Here is a 24,719-nt window from a genome sequence, read left to right as displayed (position 1 = left end):
CTTGACTTTGTTGGGCAGGTCGTAGCGGCTGAGAGTAATAAAACCCCCGAAATTGGAGTACCGGCTGTTGCGTATGTACTTGTATGGACCGGACCGTAGGTAGCAAGGCCAGCTAATAAGTCTTGCTTCGGCTTCGGGTGAGCAGATCCCTTTAGCTTCCTGGACTTTTGACTCGCCGTTTCCCCCTTTCTTATTTACAAGCTTATTCTGTACACGGTTAGTAGCTTTTGAGTTGAACAAGGAAACATCTTCAGCTTCTTGTCGTCATTTACATCGCAACATGTCACAAGCAAGACTATGGAGACGCGCTCCATATCTTCCCCATGGGGCCTTTTATCGCGATGCTTTGCCAAGAAAAACGAGTGGTCAACGTTATTATGTTTCGCGAGGTTTCTTTTACGTACAAAGTCTCAAGGTTCAGAGATCCCTGGTCTGACTCTGGCCTCAAGGAGGGCGCCGTTGAGTCTAGAAGTGCGTGCACCGATATTTCCACTCTGACCTTCTCCACCAGCAAGGAAGGGTTACTGAGCAGTCATATGTTCAAAGCTTTTGTGGACAAGAATCAGGGATCGGGAGATAAACACGCTGTGAGCTTGTCCAGTGGGTTATACTGCATTGACTGTGTAGAGATAACACGGTGATGTTTGTTGCTGATGATACTGATAATGGTGATAATCCTTTCAACTCTTCACTATCAATATACAATCCTCATCATAGACTCGGGCCGACCGCAGCATCGAGTGGAGACGGTGTCAAGTGCCGTTGCTGTACCATGTCTGGTCCTCTCCCTCCTCCGAGCGCGCGCGCAAATAACCCAGCCCCAAGAGCGGATATGGCGTCAAGTTGGAGTAAACTGGTAATTTCTCCGCACTCTCAAAAGTTGGGGAAAGGTCACCAGATGTTACCGACTTACCAACTCTCCGGACTTTGCTTCAACATGACACGACGCCCCTTGTCTATCTTACGTACTGAAAACTCCCCTTGATACCCGGGGCCCCGAGATTCTGATATCGTTGCCCCAGGAGGAATCGTTCCTGGGAATCTTTGGCAAGTTTAAACTAAGCGTTAGCATCGCCAAGAAAGTTGGAGTCGAGAGTGTCTTGAAGTTTTGTAGCGAGAATAGCCGCCAGCTGAGTTGGAGTAGATCCGCCGAGGGAACGCCCCTAAGCCTGAAGCGGGAATCTTGCCAAGCCTGATTGAGTAAAGTGTCGACAAACTCTGCAGAAATTTTTTGATTGCTTGCGGCATTCCACGGCTCATGCTCATGATGAACTAACAAGTCGAACCACGATAAGACCCGTTTTACTATACAACAGACAAACATGGTCAAGGTCAAGGGGAACGCCGTCCAAGATAAGCTGTAAACTCGGCCCGCCCAGTATTCAATGCTTCTGTCTCTGAGAATGCGAGCTTTCCCCCCCATGGGGCCCTGTACCGAACCGAACTTCTCAACTCTGGGCCCTATCTCTTGCACCTCGTACCCACTCCCTCGTTCTCGAGGATCCATAAACGGAGATGCGAGTCAGTTTGGGGTATGGGGGCAAAGATCGTCAAACCAAACTCTTTTACGTATGTAGTATCTGTACTATCATCAAGTGGGAAAAAAAGAGACAGCAGAGACGGCACTAACACTAGGCTACCCCAGATGCGAATGGCCTAGATCTTGGTGTTTACGTATATATAACCATGCCCCAGGAATGAGATTCATTACTCCAGTCTTCTTCCCCTTGTCTCTGCATCTCATCTTCATCACCTCTGCACAACATGAGCCACTACGACTCGGAGAACCAGGCCCCTGAGCCTACTAAGCACCACTCTGGCGAGGACAACACTGTCACCAACGATGCTGTCTTTGGAACCATTACAGAAGATGGCCCCAACTACCGTAACGTATGTCACTTAAACAATTCCATACCACATACATGCAGAAAGCTAACATGCGCAGGTTGGTTGGCTCGGAACATCGGTCCTCATGATGAAGTCCCAGATCGGTCTGGGCGTTTTGTCTATTCCCGCCTCCTTCGACGCCCTTGGTCTCATTCCCGGTATCATCTGCATGTTGGTCATCGCCATCATCACCACCTGGTCTGATCTCGTTGTCGGCAAGTTCAAGCAACGTCACCCCGAAGTCTACGGTATCGATGATGCCGCTGGTCTCGTCTTTGGCCGTGTTGGCAAGGAGTTCTACGGTATCTCCTACTCGCTCCTCACCATCTGTATTGCCGGTTCTGCCATGTTGGGTATCTCTATCGCGCTCAACAGTCTGTCCATGCACGGAACTTGCACTGCTGTCTTCGTCGCTGTTGCCATGGTCGTCGCCTTCCTTACTGCTTCTATCCGAACTCTGGACCGTGTTTCTTGGCTCGCCTGGGTTGGTCTCGTGACTCTTGTCACCTCCAGTAAGTTATTCTCTTTATAGGACAGCCAGGCATATCTAACATAGCCCAGTCTTCGTCGTCACCATTGCTGTCGGTATTCAGGACCGCCCCGACCTCGCTCCCCAGGATGGTGTCTGGAAGTCCGACTACAAGCTTTTCAATACCCCTACCTTCGCCCAGGCCATGTCTGCTATCGCCGCTTTCATCTTCGCCTACTGCGGTACCCCCGTGTTCTTCCCCATCGCTGCCGAGATGCGTGAGCCCAAGCACTACAAGAAGGCTCTTATCCTTTGCCAGTCGGTCGTCACTGTTGTCTACATTGTTGTCGGTATTGTTGTCTACTACTACTGTGGTACCTATGTCGCTTCTCCTGCTCTGGGTTCTGCGGGTAAGACCATCAAGAAGGTCAGCTACGGCCTGGCTCTTCCCGGTCTGATCGTTTCTGCTACTCTCTACACTCACGTAAGTTGAATTATAAGGAAATCCGCCATCGACCCGTGTCTAACAAGCTGGAATAGGTCCCTGCCAAGTACGCTTTCGTCCGCATCCTCCGTGGCTCCAAGCACCTTAGCGCCAACACATTCACTCACTGGGCTGTGTGGCTGAGCTGCACCTTCGGTATGGCTGTCGTCGCCTATGTCATTGCCAGTGGTATCCCCGTCTTCGGCGGTCTCGTCTCCCTCGTTGGTGCCCTCCTCGGAACGCTGCAGTGCATGCAGCTCTTCGCCTGCCTCTGGCTCTACGACCACTGGGCTGAGGGCAAGGACAAGTCTCAGCGTACTACTCGCTGGACCTTGATGGTTGGCTGGTGTGGTTTTGTTATCGTTCTCGGTACCTTCCTAATGATCGGTGGTACATACGGATCTATCAAGGAAATCATTGACTCTTACGCAGTCAGTGGTGGTTCTTCTGCTTGGTCTTGCGCCGATAACTCCAACTCTTCTTAAGAGAGCTTTCTAGAGAGGAATATGCATAGATGTTGAGTTTTTAGATTTAGATTTGTATAATGCAAGCGTTGATATAGTTCAAACCAGTGAGAGTACTTCCCCATCGGTGCCTATTTGTGTAACTAAATACGAGGCCGATCACTCCTTGATCCCTTGATCAGAAAGCATTAGAAAGCCACCAGTTACAGCTTCGATGCAGTGACATCCCATTTTCCTTTTAGGTCACCCTCGATCCTCTCAAAGACTCCTGATCCCTGTTTCCCCAGACCTGTACCCACCGCCACAGCAAAAGCCCCAACAGTTCTCATCCTTCGGTAGCCGTCTCCATCGCGTACTCCACCAACACCAATGATCTGGACATGACTCAACTCGGGTACTTGATCCAGCATCTTCCGCAAAGTGGATACATTGCCAAGAGCAAGAGGATGAAGAGGCGGTCCTGCCATACCACCAACGCCTGTTCCAGGTAGTTGAGGGCTCATATCAATATTCTTACTGTCTTGTAAAATCAGGCACGAGCCGAGTGTGTTTGTGGCGGTTATGAAGCTAATAGACGATGCCGCCTTTTGTAGGGTTTCGATCAGAGTTGCAAACTGTCCATGGTGTGTATAGGGAGGTGTTTTGATGCCTATAGGTAGCGACGGATGCATAGGAAGTAAAGCCAGATACTTTTGGAGGGAAGGACCATCATAAGCTGGGGGTGGCGCACCAGGAATATTGGGGCAGCTCAAGTTCACTTCCATTGCCAATGGAAATGAGAGATTCTTTGAAGCAGATTCAATTCTCTTGTAGCTTTCTTGGATATCCTCAGGTGATCCAGTAACACTGACAATAAACGTCTTTTGCAAGTCAGGAAGCCGCCGAGATATCTCAATCAGAAAACCAAGATATCCGTCCAGCGTAATGGGACTGTAGCCCAAGTTATTCAAGCTGGAAGTAGCCTCGACTCTATGATCCTTGGGCGGGGTTTGATTAGATGAGGTGCCTTCGCTTGGGGTCGCTGAAGACGGATCGAAGAACAAGTATTGGTGCTGCTCATGTTGATGGTTGAAGCCATTGATAAGCGATGTTCGGGTCGTGATGGCGCCTGTTGATGGGGATGAGGCGATTGCTAAGAGATCGTCAAGGTCGGTTGCCCAAGGGGTTGCCGAGTTGAGTAGTGGAGGAGAGATGTTCAATTGTGGAGGAGGCATCTTGATATAATTTTGTCACAGTTTAGTTAATGGAGATACATGTAGTATGTCTAAATCAAGACAAAAAAATGAGGGGCTGGTCTGAAGTCGTGGTGATAAGAAATGTATTACTAAGCACGACTGAGCTTCTGATCGACCAATATCTTATGTATAGATCTTCTAATTTTACTTAAACACTCTAAATGATTAGATATTACATGAGAAAGTTGTTCCTGAAAAACTGAGTCTGATATGTGAAGTACGAATGTGACTAGGAGTTGAGAAATATTCCCCAAGCATAATTCTGCACACCGGTCCAGGTACCAAGGTGTAAAGATCTCGATTTTTTTTCAATTGAATGTGCTCATTAATATGCTTTAATGGAAATAATTAGTAAAGTTGTTACCATCCTATGCAGCTTTAACTCCTAGTCCTTATGGACTGCAGGTAAGCCAAGTCTTGGCCCGTAGGAGTTACTCGGCACAGCCACGCAGATTGCGCAGCTTAGTACGAATCCACTAAGTGAGAAAATCAGGAAAGGCTTTTCAGATCTTCTGTATAAGATAACCCAAGCAAGGGTTCGACGATAGAGGTGAGTTTGTTAAACCAGTATCTCTCAAGCATAATCTTCCTACATTCTGCCTTACAACGCCACGCGAAAATGGACCACAGAGAAACAGACGAACCGGAATTTTCGAATACCACTATTCTTCTTGTTGGGATCTCTGCAGATTTACTGAGAGTAATTCTCGGGTGGACCAGTAACAGGAATGCCGGGGCGAGCTCGGTTATAACAGACAGCTTACACAGTTCCAGCGATCTGACAACTAGTATTATTACGCTCTTGGCCAATTTGACGACACAACATCTATGCGAAATCGTTATAGATTCATGGAAGCTGGAATTTCTTGAAACTTTCTTGTCTTTGTTTATTGGGACATCGCGAATAGGGTTGGCTCTTCACACAGCATGTGAGAACGTGGTAGCTCTCAAGTTTCGATGTCCAAGAGAAGTAGAGGGCCAAATCCTCAGGAACAAGCATCTTGAGACGATATCAATAGCTATTATGACAATATTTGTCAAGGAATGGATGCATCGCAAAAGTAAGTATAACTGAACGACTCTACAGAGTAAGCTAAACGGATGAACGTGCAGCTATACGAATTGCCAAAGCAGCAGACTCAGTGTTGCTCACAAAAGTAGCCACACATCACCGCATCGATGCTATCTCAAGTATGGTCACTTTGACGAGTGCGGTCATGGACTTTTTTGTGAGTAACATGACATGGGTGGAACCCGCTGGTGGACTGGTCATATCATTGCTACTCCTCCAGTCAGGGATTCACGATGTTGTGTCGGCGTGCCAAGTACTGCATGATCATTTGAGCAAGCGAATCAGAGATAATTGAGTGGGAATGAGGCCTTAAAGGACTAGAAATTATGCGACTGTTCTCATCTGTGTCGCGAGTTGTTCGGTGCAATTATTCTATCTAGTTCCTAGGGCAGCCATATCTGCACTGATGAACAATGTGCACATGTCATTCAAGACCAAACATGGCGGGAGTCGGATGCATAACTATCCGAGGTAGTAGCTGTCAACAATTTGATGACTATAATAACGAAGAATGCTTCATTCACCGATTCCTCTTGTGTCGGTTTTCGCTTGGATTGACCTCGCTTATGTACATCGCCATCCTTCAGCGGATGACCCCTGAAGAAGCAGGGAGGTTAGTGCATAATGGTGTCGTCATAGGGCTAGGGAGTTTCCGAGTGCGAAGCAGCTGTCAAACTGCGAGCCAATCAACAAATATCTCGATCCAGAGCTGTTGATGGTTGTAAAACGTATCGGCACTGGAAGGATGCTTGTTTAGATTGCGAATGCGATTATGAAGGATGTAATCTAATCTCATCTATTGTACAGACATTCATTGGTATCACTGAAGCTGCTGACGATTAAACGAACATCCTAGCTCTGATCAGTGTATTGCATGCATGCAGTGCTGTTCACCCATTGTGCTAACAGACAATAGAGCAACAACTGTTAAAATAAAGACAATGTACAACCAATTCATTCCGAATATACAATGCTATCAATTAACTACTAGCTAATCACAGGTGAAGCAATGGAATGTCCGAAGCCATTCAACGCTTGACCCAATTGGGCATCCTACTCGGATGCGAGTCCGAAGACACTGACGTTCACCAGTTGCTAGCGTCAAATGAGCCCTAGCAATGAAATGAAATGAATGGAATGCGAAATACGAGAGCCATTAACAAAATAACGGATTTGTATCACTGGCTTCTAATGCTCTTCACTGCCAAGAGATATCTATATCTTCATCCAATCTCCCGCTCATCTCTACCTCCATATCAACTCTTCATCATCAAACTCCAACACCAAAACCACAGCAATATTCTTATTTGACATCAAACATGCCTGCCCAAGGCTTCAAAGCAATCGTCGTCGGAGGCGGTCCCGTTGGTCTATCGGCTGCTCACGCCCTTTCACGCGCCAACATCGATTTCGTCCTCCTTGAACGCCGCTCAAGCCCTGTCATCGACGCTGGCTCCAATCTCGTGCTCAATCCTATGGGTATTCGTGCACTCGACCAGCTTGGCCTCGGAGATTCTCTTGAGAAAGTGAGCTCTACTCTCGGTCTAGTCAAGCGCCAAGATCATCAAGGTCGCGATATCGGAGATGCGTATTGGTTCATCCTTTTCAACAAGCTGTAGGCTTTACCCCCTGTCTTACTTTGTACTCTGCTAACATATCCAGCTTGGGAACTTTCCCTCGTGTAGTCAGCCGCCAGGACCTCACAAAGATTCTATACGAATCACTGCCATCGTCAACAAGGGAAAAGATCCTTACCAACAAGAAGGTCTCCGAAATCATCCCCAACGCCACTGGTGTCAAAGTCTCGTGCGTCGATGGGACATCCTACGAAGGTTCCATTGTCATTGGAACGGATGGTGCCCACAGCTATGTCCGCGAAAAGATGCGCGAACTCGCTATGAACGACAATTCCGACCAGGTCAACGATGAGAAGCCCTTTCTCACTACCTTCCGAGCCCTATGGCTTCGCATGCCGACCAAGCTTACAGGTCTCGAAGCTGGCGTCACTTGCGAGACTCATGGACCTGGCGCTGCTACACAGCTCTTTGCTGGTCAGGATTCTGCTGTCATGGGGTTATATGAGAAGTTGGATACGCCCACCCGGGATCGTGTGAGGTACACTGAGGCTGACCAGGCTGCTCTTGTTGAGCGATGGGGACACATTCCTCTTGCGCCTGGAGGGAAACTCACCCTCAAAGATGCATTTGCCGCCCGCACACAATCCGGACTCGTCAGTCTCGAAGAAGGTGTCGTAAACCACTGGAGCTGGGGTGGTCGCGTTGTTCTCGCAGGCGACTCGGCGCACAAGTTCACACCCAGTCTCGGCGCAGGCTGCAACAACGGGCTAATTGACGTCGTCGCACTGGTCAACCAACTATATGCTCTTCGTCAGGAGACACCGTCTCCCACTCACGCGCAACTCGCTTCTGCTTTTCAAGCGTACCAAGATACACGAATGACGCCTGTGGTGGAGGCTTGCCGCAGTTCGGGCAACGCAACTGCCAATGCGACGTGGCAGTCTGGTGTATTCAAGTTCATTGACAAGTATGTCATGGGTATCGAAAAGGTTCAGAACATTCTGATTGGAATGGGTGCACCAAAAATGGCTCAGTCGCCCAGACTGACGTGCATCGAAGGGCCCGAGAGGGTTAATGGAACTATTCCCTGGGCAAAGACCGAGACGAGGGTCTATTGATCTGGTCTCTTGATATGGTCTATTGATCTATGGTCTTTTTGGAATTTGTAATAATAGTCTTCATAGCCAGCGAGGCGTACCAGTCGAATTCTCTGGTTTGAGAGCAATTCTTATGTAATTGATGAAACCAAGTCTTGTTATACATTCAACTCTGTCGTAAAAGTTGATAATGATGATTACAGAGACACAACGTTAAAAGGAATGGCAGTCAGGGCAATATCATCAATCTTCTTATCGTCATATTTAACATGTCTTATCTGTTAGTGCAGCATCAATCATTCTTCTCTTGCCCCGCAGACGTCATTGCCACAATTCGGAGCTGACAAATTGTGGGCTTCTGACAAATGAATGATGGTGGGATAAATGAAGTCGCACGGCATTGTTACGCAACAAGCCGAATACTTAAATACCCAGTCGAGCACAATAAGAAGTTAATCCCATCCTATCTTTTTGAGTTTAGTTTCCCAACTCCTGCTTCAAGAAAGACCTACATTGCATGTCACGACTCCTCAGATCAAGACCACTTCTCAAACCACTCTTCAACCCCGCCCAATCTCAACATTTCCACTTCACAGCTACCAAAATGACTACCGGCGTCTTTCACTACATCGATCCGACATCAAGCGTTGATGCCAGCGGCAACAGAGTCAAGCCCTGGGCAAAGGTCGACGTTGACCAAACTTCATTTCAGCGCAAGCTTGTCAAGCGCGAAGTAGTCGATATTCGCAACGCAGCCAGTCTCAAAGCTTTTGATGTTGATCTCTCTGGGTTCGACGTTTTCAAGTCACCCGCCAAGGAAACCGAGTTCACCGATGATTCGGCCGTGAGGAACGGTTACTACGGCGAGGTTGACGCGCTTCTGAAGGAGAGGATCCCGGGTATCAAGAAAATCGTCATTTTTGATCACACGATTCGCCGACGAGAAAAGAGCAGCCCAAGACAGCCAGTACAACAAGTCCACGTTGATCAAACGCCCGGCGCGGCTGAAGCCCGTGTCCGACGGCACGCCGACCCATCCGAGGCAGAGGAGCTTCTCAAAGGCCGCTACCAAATCATCAACGTCTGGCGACCCATCGGCCACCCCGCTACCGACTTTCCTCTCGCTGTGATTGACTACCGAAGCACCAAGCCAGAGGACATGATCAAGGTCGATCTTCTGTACCCCAACCGTAATGACAACGATGACGATGACCGTGGAAAGGAGGTCTTGCCTGATGAAGCGACCCTGAGATCTACAGAGGGATACACTGTCAAAGGGGAGACCTATTCAGTTGCAGCAAACGATGAGCACAGGCTGTACTACGCCAAGGATATGACACCTGACGAGGTTATGCTGATCAAGTGCTTTGACTCCAAGAGTGAAGTTCATGAGGGAGGCCAGCATGGTATCGCTGGATATACACCTCATACTGCGTTTGTGGACCCTGATACACCGGAAGATGCTCCTGGACGACAGAGCATCGAGGTTCGTTGCTTGGTCTTCTACTAAAACTATGGGCGGGCGAATGATGAGATTTTGAAATAAATTGTTAGCGCTATGAATGATGAAGTATTGTTGCAGTGACCGAGAATGATTTATTATATCATCCAAGCATATATTCACGTCAGCAGCCGTGTTAATTCTACTGTCCCTGGCTTCTTCAAGTCCTTGGGCAGTGCACTTTCCGCAAATGCAGTCAGTGGATGACGTCTTCACTTTGATGCCACGGTAACATAGGTAGGTACCAATACAACTCTGAACAAGGTCTTTAGAAAGGCTGTGAGCAAGATGTCGGAATTGCAACCTGGTGAAAGAAATCTGGCAATACCAGAACATGAGCGCTGAAAGAAAGACGAGGTGACGAACAACATCATCAACTCACGGACATTCTCCCCTATACTAGTAATAGTATCCTACACAAATTACTATAAAACACGCATATTTCTCATTGAGCATTGTCATCCAAAATCAGCACCGACTTCGACAATTTCATTTTGGCTGTTATTTAAGCAAACACAGAAATCAAGTCTAACCAAAATCATCAATCCATTCTCGCAACCATGGATCCCTCTTACAACCAACCTCTTTCTGAAGACCAGATGAACATTGCGATTTATCAAGCCGAAAGGACTTTCTTCACAGACTTTCTATGTCGCGTTTCTGATGAGACCCGTCGTTACCACCCGAGTTCCAACTACCCGAGTAGTCCTCCTGTTATTATCGATGTGCCTCGAACAGAAACCGATGTTATGGAACTCATCATGTTCTCTAAGATTGGCTGTACCAAGCTTCTTAACGGCTATCGAAAGCTTGGCTTTGGACCCAGCCATGTCATGGTTCCTCTGAAGAACCGTGATGCCAATGATGGTCAACAGACTGGTTTCGTTAGATTCCTGGAGGCTATCTATGAGGCGAACACTCTCATATACGGCCGAGCTGCAATTCTTGCCATCTTTGAATGGTTCATTCAGCTTCAAAACAATATACACCACCCCTCAGCTTCGGATCTCGGACCAACGACGAGAAGTCATATGACTGCACCTGGGCGACCCCGATCCCCGATCGACCATCTGACGGAGATGCTGAAATGGCAAACAGCAGGTCCTACTATTCAGAGGCGTGGAGTCAACCTTACCTGCATCATGATCGAGAAGCTGTGCGCCAAAGGTGCTGTCATCGACCTTTACCAAGATCGCTTCCTCACAAATCAGCAGACTGGTAAACTGAAAAGGCCTCGCAATGCGGTTGAGATTGCCATGATGCCACAGTGTCCGGCATTTTTCCTCCAAGCATTCCTTTCCAGCCGCACACGCCAGGAAGAACAGTTTGTAGCTATTGGTCCAATCTGGAAGTCTTCTGGCGCCGACCTCCCACGAGGGATGCATTATGCTGTGACCAACATGGAATGGATCATCACACGAATTTACCGGGATATTTTTGGAGTAACCAAACATGTCAATGGCCACTTGCGTATTGACCGCGAGTACGAGCACAAGTTGTCTCTTCTGAATGACTCTTCCTGGACTGACAATGTGGAGCTACGAGCACTGAGGAACCTCGTTGGAGTAGTCGAAAGAATTCTCTACGAGATTAACGAATTCGATGTTCAGCAAGGAGAGGACTTTAAAGACAATAGCTGGTTTAGACTCTGCTATGCTGTCTCCGATCTGGCCGATACCTCCTACCGGGCTAATTATGAGGAGTCTTCCAAGTACTTCGGTGACAGAAGGCATCAGTTTGTCATTGATCCCTCATGGGACCCTCGATTCGAGTGGATGGAGGCCGAGCTTGACAAGCAGATCCTGAAGTCCGACTCACATATTTCTCGGACTGCGCGAGATGAAGTGGCTAGTGTCTGGAGAGAGATGATCCTTGAGAAAGGCGGGGATAGATGGTGGGATGTAGAAGAAGAACGTGACTTCTACGTTATGTCCGGGGAGGTCGAGCAGGTCCTTGAAGACAACGCTCTTCGTGAAACGAATGCCTTGCCTTTGTAAACTTCCTTTGTTCTAGTGGAGTTATGGCGATTGGCTTGGGTCAGATGACATTGCAGAGGTCAGTTTAGGATAGATTGAGCAAGACTAAGGGAAGAATAAATTGGAAACATGATAAATCAATGGAAATTTGGGATCATCAGAGAGGCCGATTGACGTGTTGCTGTAAATTCGGATGGTTCGTGACTGTGGTGGCCTCTCCATCCATTTCGTAAAGAGGGCTCGCACCAAGGCACTCGCCGAGAAGTCTCATCAACTTGCTACACAGTTGGACGATTCTATATGAACATATGTACAAGACTTAACTCACAGTACCATACTCATTAACTTATATTGGGCATTGTCGAATTCCCCCAGTATGGTCTTGTCTTGTCATCACCAGGCTTACTCTATAGTTCTAATAGAACACATTTCTTGATAATCATTTTCTATCATTGGGTATCGATAAACTTTCGTTCATTCTAAACAAATCATAAAAACAGGTCGTCCTCCCCTTTCATTGCTGCGAAGCCTTCTTCTGCCTCCACATGCTCTTAATAAAGTAAACAATGCTAATAGCAAATCCTAGTCCAGCGAATCCAACAGCCATGTAGAATGCTGAACGGTATCCTTTAAGCAAATCTGCCTGGGACTCTCCGCCCTTATTGATGTTGACCTCGACCGTGGCTGCAAAGCCCAGGCCAAGACTGATACTGTAGTTGACAATGGTGCTAACAAGACTTGCTGCGATACCCTGGTGTTCTCTGGAGACAGAGTTGGAAAGAATCAATGTCGCAGCAGGAAAAGACATGTCCATGCCGAACGTCATGATAATGAGGCCAAAGAAAGATTGGTACCAGTAGGATTGCTCAATGGGAGCAGTCATCATAAGAATAGTACCCGTGGTGAAGGCGCCAAGAGCAAGTAGCATGACCAACGCAGGGTGCGAAACGTGCAAAAGCCAGGCTGTCGCCAACGAAGCGCAAGCTCCTGAAATAGCCACGGGGCTCATCCAAGCACTTGTAAGGAGAGGAGAGGCTCCTCGGACCAGCTGGAAGAACTGCCATGTGTAGTAAACCCAGATACCAAATGTGGCCCAACCACAGACAATGCAAGCTAGGATGTAGGCAACATCGCTTGTCAAAGCGTCGAAGGGGATGAGGGGATGCGAGGCAACTCGTAGCTCAACATAGAAGAAGACGGGAACCATCAAGACTCCCAAAATCAGGGTGACAATAACCCAGGGTTTGTCCCAGCCGTCGATAGGAGCTTGATTCCAGGCAAAGTTGAAGAGAACGAGGGCAGTTATACCAGTCACGGCACCTGGGAGATCCAGTTGACCGAGGATCTCTCCCCATGTCAAGTCGGCGGATGAAATCTTATGAGGTGGATCTGGAATGATGAAGTAGGCCATAACGGCAATGAAGGCCAGGCCGATAGCGAAGGAATAGAATGCCCAAGGCCACCAACTAGGATCACCCAGGACAAAGAGTCCAGCAAACGCAGCAGAGAAAACACAACCGCCAGGGGCACAAGCACCAAACAGGGCAAACGCGATGGCCTTTTTCGCACCAGGATTGTATGATGCGCCCAGAATAGCAAGACCGTTTGGCATTACCAGTGCTGGTCCGATACCCTGGAAGACTCTTGCAAATATGAAGAGGACATGGTTGGAGTAGCTGGCAAGACCACAGATCATTGACCAGACAGCAAACCAAACGAATCCGATAAGGAACATGCGCTTGTAGCCAAAGATATCTCCAAGACGTCCAGCAAAAAGAATAAAAGTTCCGACTGTGAGGCTGTAGCCAGCGATGAGCCAGCTTAGCTCTGCTGGGTTGCTGAGGCCGAATGAGTCGCCGATGATGTGGATGAGATTAAGACAGTTGCCGAGAGCACCTTGTGTCATGAACTGAGCCATACATATGATGGCTATGAACAAGATTTCGCGAGGGAGAGAAAAGGAATCTGCTATTGAGGCTGATGTCTTTGAGCGGGAGAGTTCTTCTTCATCTCGACCTGTCAAGGTGTTGTTATCCGAGGTATCTCTATCAGATCCAGGCATGAAGCCTTGTTCTGTGGCAGTCAGCATCTTTATTCAGTATACCTAGATAAGAATGTACAGTTTCATACCTTTTTCAGCTTCCATGACCATGATGAAAAGCTATATCAAAAGTCGATTGTGTCCTGACAAGCAATGACGAAAGGGATGACAGCTAAGCTTTGTACTATCTATATGAGAAATGAAATGGATTGCACTCCCTCCATGGATATGAGATACATCCGAATATCCGTACTTCCGAGCCGAGCCAATGAGTAGAATCTCCCCTCCCTTGGGTTTGTTTCCACATCGGCATTTCTAAGCGAGTTTCGGGATTAGAAATCTAGATGGAGATCTGATTAGAGAGGGAGATGGTCTTTATTTAGGTAGTTCGGATGAGGATTGAACTTGTATCCGTACCGACCGCTGTCTTGGGTGCGATTATGATTGTGATTGTGCCGAGCGGGATGTAACGGGCCACTGTCGAGCTTATTTTCTAGTGGATCACCACTATAAACTTGTGAAGCTAGAGAATGATTATGCTCGCCATCAATCTTGGTAAGAATTACGAGGGTCTGAATAATATTTGCACGAGTAATCACGGATAACGGCACTTTATGACTATTAGATATAGAGCTAAATAACCAAAGACGCGTAGATCCAATGCTAATCATTTTGTTGTTTATTGCATGAGTAGACACAATTCTTACAGGTGAGGGAAACTTGACGTGTCACACAAGAAGTACAGTCAAGGAGTGCGTGCGGCGACAACAAGTCGTGGACTTTTAACTGAAACAACAGGATAAACCCTGACATATGATCTAATGGAACACCAGGTCCAGCTGGATTTATTGATATGGGTATCCCTCGAAGTCTAATGCGAAATCCAGCTGGATTTATGCTGAATGGTCATCTTTGTAACGTATTCAATTTGATCTTGACCTTCAGTTCTACCTACAAAAGTTACCCTACAGTGGCGAGCCGGTAGATTCTGCCACATTTGACCGTCTTCGCCACTGAACATGGTCAAGTCTTCTCTATCGTCTAACTACCATCCCCCCACCATCTCGACTTGTATCAGACCATCTTTAAATCGTTCAAAATGTCAAAGACAAAGTCCAAGAAGCGCAAGCAAAACGCTCAGCCGCAAGCCCAATTAGAAAACCCTCGAAAGATCCCAAAGACAACATCTCCCTCGATACCGACACCTCCTCCCGATGGCAGCACCACCACACCCTTCGAGCCAAAGAACCTCCACACTGTCGTTTCTGAGGAAGAACTCGAAATCACTATCGACACACTCACGTCCCTCGCCCAATATCCTGGCTTGATCAAGTCAAAGCTCTGCAAGGACCTCCGAGTTGCCGTATACGACTTTCGACAAGCTTGTACGACCGGCGTCAACAATGCTGCTGGCGCGAACCTCACGGCGCAGGTCACTGCTGCTCTTGCCGATCGGAAATACACTGAGGCAAGAATTCACCTTGCCGAGATGAAGATTCGCGGTGAACAGCCCAAGCTTGGTGCGCTGTGTCGATGGGTGCGAGATCTCGATGTCATTAGCGGCCTGTCGACTGTGCCAGATCAGCAGGGTCTCGTGAAGCGCTCTGAGAGGGAAGAGACCCTGATCAAGGTCATCGATTCAGTCTTGAGAGTCTGCGGCCACGAGGATCGAAATCCCAATGCCGTGATACAGCCATCTTCAATTGCTCTGCAGGAGATTTGGGATCTCCGCCCAGATACACCCACCGAACAAGTATACGCTACAGTCCTTGATGGCAGTATCGTTGCTTCAGCGCCCGACTCTCTAAAGAAGAACCTACGTATCATCGAGACAACACCCGGTCCCGAGCGCAAGCCTCCCAACCACCACGATGCCATCCTATATGCCTCTACACCCGATGCCGTCCCACTGTCCACAACGCCACCATCAACTACCTGTACTCCACATCCAGTGGTGGCCGGTCTCAGTGTTGCTACACATGTTCTCTACCCCGAGGAATGCAAGGCTATCATTGCTGCTGGTGAAACTGTCAATTTCGTTCCTGATGCGCCGCTGCGCGAGGACGGAGATGTCAGCATTCTGGCGCACAACTTTTACTGGGTCGTTGATCAGACCTTTCACGATACACTCTGGTCGCGCATTCGACCATTTGTACCGGAGTCCATGAATGGTCGCTTGGCCAGAGGAGTCAACCGTCGGTTCCGGGTTTATCGCTAGTAAGTTCAATGTTGACCAAATCTCTTCATACAACTAACACCACACAGTGTCCCAGGAGCAGAGTACCGAGCACACATTGACGGCGCATGGCCCCCGAGCGGTATAACGAAAGACGATACATACGTATACGACAACTCGCCAGCCGATAAGAAGCAGAGCTCATTATTCACTTTCTTGATCTACTTGAACCAAGATTTTGAGGGCGGCGAAACGACATACTTCCTTCCAGCTGCGCGCGAGGGAGTACTGAACGCATACCCTGTCCGTCCGATCATGGGCGGCGCTGCCATTTTCCCACATGGCGAGATCAACGCTACACTGCATGAGGGTACTGGTGTCAGAAAGGGAGCCAAATATGTCATTCGAACAGAGATTGAGTACGATATTGAACCATCGGACGAGGTCAAGGCCTGAGGCACACATAAGTTGGATGGATATTCTGAACAAAATTGTAAACAGGAACGGCTGGGCCGGGAAAAGTATTGATACGCTTTTACGTCTAATGACCAAACTAAATATTTATATATCATCATCATCATCCATCTATGCTTCAGTCGTGACCTCTCCCTCAGCGGGCTTACGTCCCCAGACAATTCGCTGGAGGTAGTAAGCATTCGCTTGCTTCTTGGACTTCAACTCCTTTCTCAACTGGGCGCAGTAGAGCACAACCTGCTCCTTTGTCCAGCCTTCGAGCAGAGTAGCCATAAAGGCGATGTGTCCTTCGACATCAGATAGAATGCTCAGTGTGGTAAATCGGCCAATCTCCTTGAGACGCTCCTCCTTGGGCCAGTCTCCTACAGGAACCTTGATCGTCTTGGACTGAATGTCTACGAAACCAGCGGCCTTCATGCCTTTCTCTTGCAGGTTATCAGGAAGAGGCGTGAAGACGCGACCGAGCTTCTTGCCACCCTCGTGGAAGAACTTGCCCCACTCAGCAATGGCACTGCCAGGCTTGACACTATCATCGTCGCTAAGACCCATGGGGTCACCCTCATGAGACTCGACCCAACCGCCGGGCTTGGTCGCTTGGAATGCGCGCTCGTAAAGGGCGTACCAGTCGGGGACGCTGCCATAGAGGAAGCGCATGTGGACGAAGTCGGCCGAGTTATGGGGGAACGTCCAATCAAGGGTGAAGTCTTCAATCTCGAACTTGACATTCGGGGGGACCCAGCTGGAGCACGTTAGGATACATATATGTTGTCGCAGTGGTATTTGCTTACCTCGGCTGGATGGGCGAGATATCTGTTCCGATAACTTCGGCTTCGGGGAACTTGTCGCCAAAGTCCATAGCCCAAATTCCCGTGCCGGTACCGATGTCGAGCACCTTCTTGGGCGCCTCGACAGGCGCAAAGTTGAGCTTCCCATCCATGATTAGGCATGATGTATGGTGGATAATATCGAGAGCTTCAGAGGCCTGGTTATCGTTGGACGCCCAGTACTGGGCATCGCCTCGTTCTGCATGGTATGTCCGGCCGTTGATGGTTCGGTAGTCGAGAATGCTCGAGTTGATGGATGCGGTCGAACTGGCATTGTCGTCACCCAGCGAGGAATCGGTGTCTGAGTTGTCGGCATCGGCTGGGTCGGTGGTGGTGTTCTATGTTGAGTCAATTAAAAGGGAACCTTGGCGAAGATTGAAGGAGGTATCATTTACCTCCCAATGCGTCGGGGCAAGCATCTCTTTAGTGCCATCATTCTGCGCAGTTGGCGCATCTTCGGGTAGTGCAGCACTAGCGGTAGTCATCTTGATGGTTTGTTCAAAATGACAATCAAGAAACAAACAAAATGAGGCGGCGAGAGAAGAGAGAGAAGAGAGACTCCTGTCCTGTCGCCCCTCTTGTTTGCCTGCTTGTTGGTCCCAGCTCCCAACTGCGTGGTAGCATCGAGTGCCACTCGATGGCTTCTGTCTTCAAGGGTCCATGTTGACGCTAGTTTCCGGGGAACAACGGATGGCCCACTTTGCTGAAGGATTCTGGCTCGGGAGGGGAAGTTGTCCGGATATGAAGCCTCGATGGGATATAATGATGCGATTGCGGGCATGACTACCTACTCTGTACTCTGGCCTGCAAAACTCTGGCCTGCAAAGAACAGGATAACCGAGGCACAACGCCCTGTCTCGACTCATCACGTGATAAGAAAGGACCTTATCTTATCTCTGACCTACTTCCCAAGATAAAAAGTTAGGTACTTATTAAAAGTCATGACGATTCAGGCAAGATGGTAACGCCGGTATAAAGCTTGAAGTTATAACTATTACCTTCCTAAAAAGTAGTCACAAGGACAAAGACGTCATTAGAGAATCAGTGTCACGAAGTATCAAGGTTGACTTTCTCCTGAGTATGGTCATGACGATGGTTTCATCGATGGTTTCTTTGGGAAACAGTAACTTATCTTATACCCTTTGAGATATTGTAACAAGATAAATAAACCTAAGAGGATGGAAGATAATGTCCGAGTCTTTTGAAGTCGAGTCAGCATAAAGCATAAAGGCATAAAGTGATGACCAGTCTATTAATGTAAGTGATCTACACCAAGGCCACATTGTGGTATTGAATGCTTTCACAGCGCGCCTTCCCAAAGTACTTCTTTTTGAAGCAAGGGTAAGAGCGATCATATTGACTTGAAGTTGACCCTTATCAGAATTTTAAAGCTGAAAGCTCATCTTTCGTTTGGATACCAAGGTCAAAGTTTCACTCTCGCATCTTACACACGAAATAAATACAAGACACGCTGTGTTCCAGCGAGAATCATTACAACCACGCACGCATTTCTATCTCATCCAAAATGACGAATCACTTCGTACGGGAAAGCCACGGTCGCTCAAGAGACCAGATATGGCAGTGCAAGTAAGTATCCTATTTCCAATACCCAAGTTATCACCTAGGGCATGTTTCTAATAATCGAAACAGAAACGAAAGCCGGTATCTAGACTTCACACTTGAGTGCAGAGGGGAAATATTCCGTGTTCACAAGCTGGTTATTCTTGGCCAAGTTCCTGTTCTACAAGACAAATGCACAAATTTGAATGGGGTAAGAAATGTAATGGTCTATTTGCGACATGTTGCTAACATAATAAGTCCATCAAGACAGACACGATCGACTTATCCCAATTTATGACCGATACCGTACAGAGACTGATAGACTACCTCTACCTCGGCGAGTATGCAGCAGATCAGATTCTCCCGGGCTCAATAAATCAACGACCGAACCTTCAAGCACACATTGAAATGTTTGCCGCTGGATCCGAATTGAAAATCCCCATCCTTCAAGAGTATGCGACTTACGAGTACTCAAAGACATTACTTACATGCTCGTTTACTGAGTACGTCTACTCAATTCGTCAAGTGTATGCCACGAGTTCCAAAGATAACCCTAGGCTACGACTTGTAGTGCTCGACTATGCTTGGATGAGCATAGCAAATTCTGGGACCTCAATAGACAGATTAGAATGGGTAAAAAATGTCTCCTCAGTCTGCCCAGAGTTTGTGGATGACCTGAAGTTAGGCCTCAAGTTATATCAAACAAAGAAGTGGTAGCTTAGTAGTTGTATCGGTCGGGTCACATAGAGCTCACCCCTAACAAGCTACAGGGCATACTGTCTAGTAGAGGGTGGCTGATCCTGTGTCTTCATACTTTTTTAATAAACAATTGCGCAACTGTCAAGGGATCTCTGACTGTTCGTGAGCTATTCGCACTAAACAAGCAGAACAAAAATAAATCACTGAGTGAGATGCGTTGATCAGCAGCGTGAAAAATTAAATTCAGGACCGAGCGTGGATCGAACACGCGACCTAGGGATCTGCAATCCCTCGCTCGTACCACTGAGCTATCGATCCTTATCAAATTTTGGACAAGGCAGAGGTTTGAAGTGAGTGTAAATATAGGGACGTAGATCTGTAAGATGCACGTCGGGCTGTCAACATGAAGCACAACGAGTTCGTTGCTACCTACATCTATCGGTGCATCTCTGTCCCGAGCTGACCCTTAAGTGACCCATAGTTACATGGGAACTATTGTATCAAACGCTGATAGGGATGTGCTCGTATGCCCTTTGTCTCGGTTATCCATAAGCTCAAAAAGTCGATTGCTTTGAGCTGCCGCATCAAGCCTAGAGCTCATCCCTACACGCCATTAGAAGCGGGGTCCTCTGTACAAATGCATCGTAACGCGCAAGACCTTTTGTTGATCGCTAATAGTCTAGTCCTTGTAAAATCCTCGTCATCATCGATAGGCTTATTATCTAGATAAGATAAATAGGTATTTACTGCCCAACAACCCCCAATAACGAACGTCTTTTGAGATTCTGTAACATTCCCCAACACTCATCGCCAAGAACAACTCTAATCATGGGTATCTTCAAAACAGCGATTTTGCTCGCTGGGGCTTCGTTGAATGTGCTTGCATCTCAATTCCCTCTCCATGACGCGGACTCACCGCAAGCTTCAACCTTTCAGGTCCACCAGAGTTCCTTGTCTCCCGAACACTCAATTCGCATCAAAGAGCAGGTAGATGACTCTATATGCGACGCGCGTGTTAAGCAATACACCGGCTGGCTTGATGTCGGAAACCAGCACTTGTTCTTTTGGTATTTTGAGAGCAAGAATGCCCCGGCCACTGATCCTTTGGTCTTGTGGTTGACGGGAGGACCTGGTGGTTCGTCCATGTTGGGAATGCTCCAAGAACTGGGTCCCTGTCTCATTAATGAGCATGGTAACGGAACGGTTCATAACCCTTATGGTTGGAATGCGAACGCAAACTACATCTTTGTTGACCAACCTGCTGGTGTTGGATTTTCCTACCTGGACAAAGACGAGCCCATCCCTGGCAACTCGTTCGTCGCTGCTGATAGCATGCACAAGTTTATGCAGTTATTCACAACTGAAGTCTTCCCTGACCTTGCTGGCAGACCGTTCCACATCTCTGGAGAGAGTTATGGTGTAAGTGGAATCGTTGATGGGGTATCGCAGCAACTGACCATGGCAGGGCCACTACATCCCTATATTGGGAGCTACAATTGTCGCACAGAACAATCTCTACCCTAAACGACCTCAAGTCAACCTCGAGTCTGTACTCATTGGAAACGGTTACATTTCACCTCTCGACACTGCCTTTGGATACTGGGAGACGCTTTGCACAACCAACCCTGGTGTTAGTGAGCCTGTGTTCAACAGTACTCGCTGCGATATCATGGCTGCCAACCTTCCACGATGCTTGGATCTTGCACGTGTATGCTATGAGCATCCTGACCACGCCATCTGTGGTGCCGCAGCAGAAGTATGCTGGGAAGGCGTGATAAAGTGGTACGATGGCGAGTCTGGGTCCGGCGGCAACAGAAACAGGTTCGACATCAGTGTCCCGTGTGAATCTGGAGATGATTTGTGTTACAAGGAATCGGCACTCATCCAGAACTATCTCAACCTGCCACGTGTGTTCAAAGCTTTGGGCGTCCCAAGTGCGTTGACCAACTACTCGATTTACTCCTGGGACGTAGCAGAAGCCTTTGACCTTGGCATCGACACAGGTATCAGCACTCAATCGCAGGTCCTGTACTTGCTCAACCACGATGTCGACGTGCTGCTCTACCAAGGAAATCTGGATCTCGCATGCAACACTGCCGGAAATCTGAAGTGGAGTAACAGTATGGAGTGGAAGGGACAGCCAGCTTATGTTGCTCAACGACCAAAGGCGTGGGGTGCTTGGGGTGAGGAGATTGGATGGTACAAGGAGGTCAAGATACAGATGGGTGCTTCTGATAAGAAGACTACCTTCTCGTTTGCAACGGTCGATGGAGCTGGTCATATGGTAAGTCAATGGAGGAGAGTTTAAAATATTTGTGCTAACTGGATGTTACAGGTACCTCAAGGTAAACCCAAGCAGGCATTGGAGTTGGTCAACCGCTGGTTGAAAAAGCGTACTTTCGCCGGCTGAGAAACTCACAGGAAGGTCGTTTCGTGAGATTCATTCTGTTATTTGTTCTCCGCGGTTAGAAACATTGAAGTAGTTTATGAAATCACTCTATCCTTTTTCCTGATGCTCTTGAATCATTGGGGTGATGCCGATGTCCCATCACTGTTGTATGCTGTTGCGGCTCCCGTGAAATCTATGCATTAATGTCAAAGACTGATGCATATATGAGGTGGTTTGTGGATAAACACATATTGAAACTGACTGTCTTCAATATGTCCTCAGCAAATGCAGTGAGAGAACCTCACTCAATTCATGTCCTCGTCGTCATCCCACTACCAAGGATCAAGGATAGTGTGGGGCGAATCTGATAGACGAAGATTTATAGGGACGAGACTAAATGGAGTTGAAATATGTAAAATTAAAATGAGTGTTCTGTGTAAGTCAAATGCTAAGTGATGGCTGTTTAATGCTGCCAAGACAAGAAGTGAACAAGAAAATAATAATGAAAGAGTGCCGCTGGCAAGAGTGCCAATGCTATACCATGTCCCAATGCCAATGTAACCGATCAAACTCCAAAGAAACAATCCAATGCCGAAGAACCTTCTTACTCCTTGCCAGGGTACTTTCCAGGGTACCACTTGCCATTATCATAGCCAGTGTTGCCGCCTTCATACTTGCCTGTTATATGTTAGTACTGTATGATAGACCATGGTGAGGATGTTGAGACTTACCGCCTTCCCACTTGCCATTGTCGTAGCCAGTGTGGCCACCCTCATACTTGCCAGGGTACCAGCTACCATCATCCTCACGCTTCTCCTTAGCACCAGGGTACTTTCCGGGGTACCACTTTCCATCATCATAGGGAGTCTGGGGCTTTCCCTCGTACTTTCCAGGATACCAAGTTCCGTCATCTGCGCGCTTCTCCTTGGCACCAGGATACTTTCCTGGGTACCACTTGCCGTCGTCGTAGGGAGTTTGAGGCTTGCCTTCATATTTGCCGGGATACCAATTGCCGTTGTCGTTACGCTTCTCCTTCGCACCGGGGTACTTGCCAGGGTACCATTTGCCATCGTCATAAGGTGTCTGAGGCTTACCCTCACTAAGACAGAGTCAGTATATGGCAGAGTGAAAAGTGTTGAAGAAACTTACTACTTGCCAGGGTACCAAGTACCATCATCGTAGCGCTTGGCCTTCTTGCCGTACTTGCCAGGGTAGTATTGGCCATCGTCGTATCCTGTGTTGCCTCCCTCATACTTGCCGGGAGCCCACTTGCCATTGTCATAGCCAGTGTTACCGCCCTCGTATTTGCCTGGAGCTGTTAGTTGTCTGTCGAATAGAGAAAGAGGAAGATGGCTACGTACCAGGGCTCCATGAGCCGTCGTCGTTCTTGGCAGTGGGAAGGGCTAAAGCTGTGGCAGCGAATGCCAGAAGAGTGTAGGAGTAACGCATATTGAGATGAATTTGTTGAAGAGAAAGTAAGGTAAAAGGAAAGCCGCTAGTAATAGCGAGGTACTAGAGGCCTGGGATGGAAGTGATTGAAGTTGTAGATTGGGGAGTCAAAGCGACAGTTGAGATGCTGAAGCGAAAGTGTTTTGAGTTGTTGGGTTTGTATGAGAAGATGTGAGAAGATGATGAGGATGATGAACTGAACTGGAAACAGGGAATCAACTCGAGGTTATATAACAAATTGAATGTCAGTCATTCCAATCTCAAGTGGCACAGTTGTAGTCAAACTCAACTATCTAATGTTGTGGTGGTCGGCGCAGCTTCAAACCACCAATGCCACGACTTACTAAACTCACGACATAGCAGAGCTCTCCAAGTTCCAAATCAATAAGGCTAATGTGTAGCTGAACGAGCCGCATGGCCCTACAGCAATAATCAAGGTTACTATTTTAGGCTGTCCCAAGCTTTATTTCGTCCCATCCTTATCCCGAGTACAGCTGCTGCGCCTGTGTACAAACCAAGCCAAGATCAGCACTAGCTCCTGTACAAAAATGTAGCTATCCCAAATCTGACTTGACCTCCCAGGGCTGAGCTTACCCCGAGGTCTCGACCACGGCCCCTCTTCTCCGGTGGTGGTTGTGTCTAACCGGGCCACCGAACATGAGCTGTACCCCGCAAGATGATAAAACCCGAAAAGTCGGCTTTGGGGCTGAGGAACTAAGAAAGTGTGGTACAGTACCAGAAAAAGGGTCAGCTGTGCCACCGCCTTGGCGTGATTTCTGCGTTGGCACAAAAAGGAGTAGGAATCTTGCTTGGCCTTGATCCTTCTCGTGTAAGCTGATATGGTGGGTGTTGAAAGTGCACATGTTTTGCGGTATATGGGGAGTGACAAACAGGTCAATGTCAAGCTTTCAAGATCAGGTCGACTACTTTGAAGCCAAAATACCAAAGTCCCATTGTATGTCAGCTCTAAAAATCCCACCTCTATTTCAAGGAAGAAGCCGAGAGTAGAGCTAAGAACAAGCTTAGTCCATGGATACCACTGGATCTACTAGACCATTTACTTTTAGTCAGCCCGACCGGCTGAACTGCTAAAATGCAGACTGTTGAACTCTGATGGGATTTGGGGAAACACAAAGTAAGATCGACTTTGGAGACGGGGAAAGAAACGCCTGGCGCCCAAGGCTGAAAAGGCGGAGCTGAACCTAGTGGGAGCAAACAAACTTGGGCTTAGAGTTATGAGGGTGTGGACGGCAGAGACACACATGGGTTGTGATGAGGATATGAGTTTGGAGCTGGCACATGTCGAGGTGAATGATTACCTGCTGGGATTAAGAGGTTCAGTTTT

At 47.9% G+C, this 24,719-nt stretch overlaps 12 protein-coding genes and 1 non-coding gene across 13 annotated transcripts; 8 read left to right on the top strand and 5 right to left on the bottom strand.

Moving 5' to 3' along the window:
- Positions 1–1,764: 1,764 nt before the first annotated feature.
- Positions 1,765–3,325, top strand: FPOAC1_006191 (uncharacterized protein; the record flags this gene model as incomplete). The annotated part of the gene is made up of 4 exons (XM_044850680.1): positions 1,765–1,890; positions 1,946–2,399; positions 2,449–2,840; positions 2,897–3,325. The coding sequence occupies 4 exons, from the start codon at positions 1,765–1,767 to the stop codon at positions 3,323–3,325; spliced, it is 1,401 nt and encodes a 466-aa protein (XP_044709392.1).
- A 182-nt stretch (positions 3,326–3,507) lies between these two features.
- Positions 3,508–4,518, bottom strand: FPOAC1_006190 (uncharacterized protein; the record flags this gene model as incomplete). Its single annotated transcript, XM_044850679.1, has 1 exon — positions 3,508–4,518. One exon carries the CDS (start codon positions 4,516–4,518, stop codon positions 3,508–3,510), a length of 1,011 nt encoding a protein of 336 aa, XP_044709391.1.
- A 640-nt stretch (positions 4,519–5,158) lies between these two features.
- FPOAC1_006189 (uncharacterized protein) lies at positions 5,159–5,906 on the top strand (the record flags this gene model as incomplete). Its single annotated transcript, XM_044850678.1, has 2 exons — positions 5,159–5,600; positions 5,653–5,906. The coding sequence occupies 2 exons, from the start codon at positions 5,159–5,161 to the stop codon at positions 5,904–5,906; spliced, it is 696 nt and encodes a 231-aa protein (XP_044709390.1).
- Positions 5,907–6,930: 1,024 nt separating this feature from the next.
- On the top strand, positions 6,931–8,306 carry FPOAC1_006188 (uncharacterized protein; the record flags this gene model as incomplete). The annotated part of the gene is made up of 2 exons (XM_044850677.1): positions 6,931–7,226; positions 7,274–8,306. 2 exons carry the CDS (start codon positions 6,931–6,933, stop codon positions 8,304–8,306), a joined length of 1,329 nt encoding a protein of 442 aa, XP_044709389.1.
- Positions 8,307–8,889: 583 nt separating this feature from the next.
- On the top strand, positions 8,890–9,795 carry FPOAC1_006187 (uncharacterized protein; the record flags this gene model as incomplete). Its single annotated transcript, XM_044850676.1, has 1 exon — positions 8,890–9,795. One exon carries the CDS (start codon positions 8,890–8,892, stop codon positions 9,793–9,795), a length of 906 nt encoding a protein of 301 aa, XP_044709388.1.
- A 551-nt stretch (positions 9,796–10,346) lies between these two features.
- Positions 10,347–11,783, top strand: FPOAC1_006186 (uncharacterized protein; the record flags this gene model as incomplete). The annotated part of the gene is made up of 1 exon (XM_044850675.1): positions 10,347–11,783. One exon carries the CDS (start codon positions 10,347–10,349, stop codon positions 11,781–11,783), a length of 1,437 nt encoding a protein of 478 aa, XP_044709387.1.
- Positions 11,784–12,276: 493 nt separating this feature from the next.
- Positions 12,277–13,914, bottom strand: FPOAC1_006185 (uncharacterized protein; the record flags this gene model as incomplete). Its single annotated transcript, XM_044850674.1, has 2 exons — positions 12,277–13,835; positions 13,893–13,914. 2 exons carry the CDS (start codon positions 13,912–13,914, stop codon positions 12,277–12,279), a joined length of 1,581 nt encoding a protein of 526 aa, XP_044709386.1.
- A 988-nt stretch (positions 13,915–14,902) lies between these two features.
- On the top strand, positions 14,903–16,435 carry FPOAC1_006184 (uncharacterized protein; the record flags this gene model as incomplete). Its single annotated transcript, XM_044850673.1, has 2 exons — positions 14,903–16,020; positions 16,069–16,435. 2 exons carry the CDS (start codon positions 14,903–14,905, stop codon positions 16,433–16,435), a joined length of 1,485 nt encoding a protein of 494 aa, XP_044709385.1.
- Positions 16,436–16,564: 129 nt separating this feature from the next.
- On the bottom strand, positions 16,565–17,762 carry FPOAC1_006183 (uncharacterized protein; the record flags this gene model as incomplete). Its single annotated transcript, XM_044850672.1, has 3 exons — positions 16,565–17,192; positions 17,242–17,615; positions 17,673–17,762. 3 exons carry the CDS (start codon positions 17,760–17,762, stop codon positions 16,565–16,567), a joined length of 1,092 nt encoding a protein of 363 aa, XP_044709384.1.
- A 1,040-nt stretch (positions 17,763–18,802) lies between these two features.
- FPOAC1_006182 (uncharacterized protein) lies at positions 18,803–19,554 on the top strand (the record flags this gene model as incomplete). Its single annotated transcript, XM_044850671.1, has 3 exons — positions 18,803–18,864; positions 18,928–19,048; positions 19,096–19,554. The coding sequence occupies 3 exons, from the start codon at positions 18,803–18,805 to the stop codon at positions 19,552–19,554; spliced, it is 642 nt and encodes a 213-aa protein (XP_044709383.1).
- A 227-nt stretch (positions 19,555–19,781) lies between these two features.
- On the bottom strand, positions 19,782–19,854 carry FPOAC1_006181. Its single transcript has one exon. It is a non-coding gene; the product is annotated as a tRNA-Cys (tRNA).
- Positions 19,855–20,364: 510 nt separating this feature from the next.
- On the top strand, positions 20,365–21,946 carry FPOAC1_006180 (uncharacterized protein; the record flags this gene model as incomplete). The annotated part of the gene is made up of 3 exons (XM_044850670.1): positions 20,365–20,955; positions 21,002–21,820; positions 21,872–21,946. 3 exons carry the CDS (start codon positions 20,365–20,367, stop codon positions 21,944–21,946), a joined length of 1,485 nt encoding a protein of 494 aa, XP_044709382.1.
- A 583-nt stretch (positions 21,947–22,529) lies between these two features.
- FPOAC1_006179 (uncharacterized protein) lies at positions 22,530–23,374 on the bottom strand (the record flags this gene model as incomplete). Its single annotated transcript, XM_044850669.1, has 4 exons — positions 22,530–22,603; positions 22,657–23,024; positions 23,075–23,234; positions 23,287–23,374. 4 exons carry the CDS (start codon positions 23,372–23,374, stop codon positions 22,530–22,532), a joined length of 690 nt encoding a protein of 229 aa, XP_044709381.1.
- Between the last annotated feature and the right edge of the window lie 1,345 nt (positions 23,375–24,719).

Source organism: Fusarium poae, chromosome 2 (genome assembly GCF_019609905.1).
Source record: "Fusarium poae strain DAOMC 252244 chromosome 2, whole genome shotgun sequence".
Classification (NCBI taxonomy): domain Eukaryota; kingdom Fungi; phylum Ascomycota; class Sordariomycetes; order Hypocreales; family Nectriaceae; genus Fusarium; species Fusarium poae.
Note: the sequence above shows the minus strand (reverse complement) of the source record. Positions and strands in the feature narration are given on the sequence as shown.